General features: G+C 46.2%; 1 protein-coding gene across 1 annotated transcript in view; it reads left to right on the plus strand.

Moving 5' to 3' along the window:
* The window catches only part of LOC106011088 (tripartite motif-containing protein 44-like), a 3966-nt gene extending 3249 nt beyond the window's left edge, over nucleotides 1-717 (plus strand). Inside the window, exon 2 of the mRNA XM_013079462.1 lies at nucleotides 289-717. Within this exon, the coding sequence (XP_012934916.1) occupies nucleotides 289-717 (429 nt within the window). The remainder of the gene's footprint in view (nucleotides 1-288) is intronic.
* The last annotated feature ends 2696 nt before the right edge of the window (nucleotides 718-3413 follow it).

Consider the following 3413-nt stretch of genomic DNA (forward strand, 5'->3'; position numbering starts at 1 on the left):
CGAGATTGAGTCGTTTTATCAGTAACGCATCGAAAGTGCATTCCGGTCGCTTTAGGAAACAAACAGACTAACAAACAAAAAGCCTACCCATGGCAAAGACTGAGAGACTGTAATGTGTTTTTAGAAATATCTGTAAAGGGGTTTGCCTCCGCACGAATTCGCACGAATTCATGCACTCTTTCTTTCTCTCTCCGTCTTCTCTCTCTCTCTCTCTCTCTCTCTCTCTCTGTCTCTCTCTCTTTCTTTGTTTCCCCGCTCCCCCCTCACTTGTTTTCTCCATGTCTACAGGAGTCCACACCCACCGACGACTCTGCGGCAGATGACGACAAGACAAAGGACAAGCCAGCTGACGATTCCGCGGCAGATGACGACAAGATAGAGGGCAAGCCTGCTGATGACGTACAGGAATGTCAGCTGACCCCGGAGCAAGAGGAGGAGCTTGAAGATCTACTGGAGGCGGAGCTTGGGGCGGAGCTTGAAGAAGAGCAGGAGGCGGAGCTTGAGCAGGAGGCGGAGCAGGAGGCGGAGCTTGAAGCAGAACAGGAGGCGGGGCTTGAGCAGGAGGCAGAGCAGGAGGCGGAGCAAGAGGCGGAGCTTGAACAGGAGGCGGAGCTAGAGCAGGAGGCGGAGCTTGCCAAGTACTTGGAGAATGAGGAGGCTGCAGAGCAGCTGGGGGAAACCACAGACGCGCTGCCTTTGGAGGTCGATCTTGAGTGACGTCAACTCCGTCATGCACTCTCATTGGCAAGAGGGATTTGAGGGTCACCATGACGACGTGGTACCTTCCTTAGATGAGTGATGTCATCGTGTATTCAAGTATTTGCCGTCGAAAAATGAAAGCTAAAAATAGGACGGCGGGCTAAGGTGGGTCGCCTAGCAGGCTGATCAAAATTCCCTTTTCTTTGCCAATGAGAGTGAATAAAATAAAGATAATTCCCAGAAAGATATGTTTATTTTGCTCATTATTTAACAAAAACTCTGGAACATTGTAGAGGCTTTAGATATATCACTCATACCTTTGTTGATACATTGTTTGTGTGAATGTTGAATTGGATAGCATAGCATAGCATAGCATAGCATAGCATAGCATAGCATAGCATAGCATAGCATAGCGTACCGTACCATACCATTCCGTACCGTAACATAACGTGCCGTATCGTACCAAAGCACACCACACCACATAACACCACACCACACCATACCACACCACACCACATCACACTACACCACTCCACACCACTCCACACCACACAACACCACACCACACCACATCACACCACACCACACCACACCACACCACACCACATCACACCACACCACACCACACCACACCACACCACATCACACCACACCACACCACATAACCCCATACCATACCACACCATACCACACTATACTACACCACACCACACCGTACCACACCACACCACACCGTACCACACCACATCACACCACAACACACCACATACCAAATCATACCACACCACACCACACCATACCACACCACATCACATACCATACCACACCACAACACACCACACCACACCACACCACACCAAACCATACCCCACTATACCACACCACACTACACCACACCACACCACACAACACTACATACCAAATCATACCACACCACACCACACCATACCACACCACATATCCCCATACCACACCACACCACACCACACCATACCACACTACACCACACCACACCACACCGCACCGCACCACACCACACCACACCACACCGCACCACACCGCACCACACCACACCACACTACACCACATACCAAATCATACCAGTCGCACGGATGATAGTCTTTTGTCCCTCACGCACTAAAGACATGGGTTCGATTCATAGACGGTGAAATTTCACATTTCTTTTTTTTTCATTCCTTATGGTATTATGCAATGCTGCCTCAAAGCAACATAGCAGTTTTACGGCCTAGCTTGTGTCAATTGCGGCGTAAAACATTTAGCAATAAAAACTGGAGAAATACGTTATGTACATACAGTACATGACTGATCAATACTTACGTTGATGCACAACGGACGATTAATGAATGGAGATAAGCGCAGCTGGAGGAGAGGGGTCGAGAAAGAGAGAGAGAGAGAGAGAGAGAGAGAGAGAGAGAGAGAGAGAGAGAGAGACAGACAGACAGACAGACAGACAGACAGACAGACAGAGATAATAACCAACTAACAAGTTGCCAAGTGGACCTAAATGCATATGACATACGCTCAAACAACTCAAAGGAAGCATCTGATTGCCTTGACCTTCACACGGTATTACTGTCTTCCGTGATCATGACGTAATCGTTCTATTAATAAATATTAATTGTGATCAGCCTAACTGGTCGACGCCTCAGCGTGAGCGGGGAGATAGATTAACCCTATCCGTACGTCGTGTTTTACTATCGTATCCATACGACGTGGGGAACTATGTGCCACCACTTAACCCTATCCGTACATCGTGTTTTACTATCGTATCCGTACGACATTTAGGAAGTCTGTGCCACCACTTAACCCTATACTCACGTCGTGTTTTACTATCGTATCCATACGATGTGGGGAACTCTGTGCCACAACTTAACCCTATCCGTAGGTCATGTTTTACTATTATATCCATACGACGTGGGGAACTCTGTGCCACCACTTAACCCTATCCGTACGTCGTATTTTACTATCGTATCCACACGACGTGGGGAGCTCTGTGCCACCATTTTCCAAAGAGCAAATTTCCTCGGTCATCCGATCCGTACGCTGTGCAAAGCAGTCTGTCAAAATGATTTTTTTAGAAATACTGAAAGTTTCCAAGAGATCTTCGTACCATTAGTATTCTAGAATGTGAAGAATAAACCGCGGGGACACAAAATGACCCAAGGGAATACGGATAGGTTCATTCGACGTTCGAGGCCAGCACTCTATTATCATCATTTGCGTCGCTGTTGCTATTGGTGTTGTTCTTGTTGGTCTTGTTGTTGTTGTTGTTGTTGTTGTTGTTATTGTTATTGATTTTATTGTTGCTGTTGTTGTTGTTGTTGTTGTTGTTGTTGTTGTTTTTGAGGCTGTTGTTGAAGTTGTTGTTGTTGTTGTGGTGGTGGTCGTATTGGTTATTGTTGCTGCTGCTGCTGCTGCTGTTGTTGTTGTTGTTGTTGTTGTTGTTGTTGTTGTTGTTGTCTTTGTTATTGTTGTTGTTGTTGAGGTTGTTGTTGTTGTAGTTGTTGTTGTTGTTGTGGGGGTGGTGATATTGGTTATTGTTGCTGCTGTTGTTGCTGCTGCTGTTGTTGTTGTTGTTATTGTAGTTGTTGTTGTTGTTGTAGTTACTCTTCATCTTCTTGTTCTTCTTGTTCTTCTTGTTCTTGTTCTTGTTCTTGTTCTTGTTCTTCTTCTTCTTCTTCTTCTTCTTCTTC

The sequence above is a fragment of the Aplysia californica genome, unplaced genomic scaffold (genome assembly GCF_000002075.1).
Source record: "Aplysia californica isolate F4 #8 unplaced genomic scaffold, AplCal3.0 scaffold00053, whole genome shotgun sequence".
Taxonomy (NCBI): domain Eukaryota; kingdom Metazoa; phylum Mollusca; class Gastropoda; order Aplysiida; family Aplysiidae; genus Aplysia; species Aplysia californica.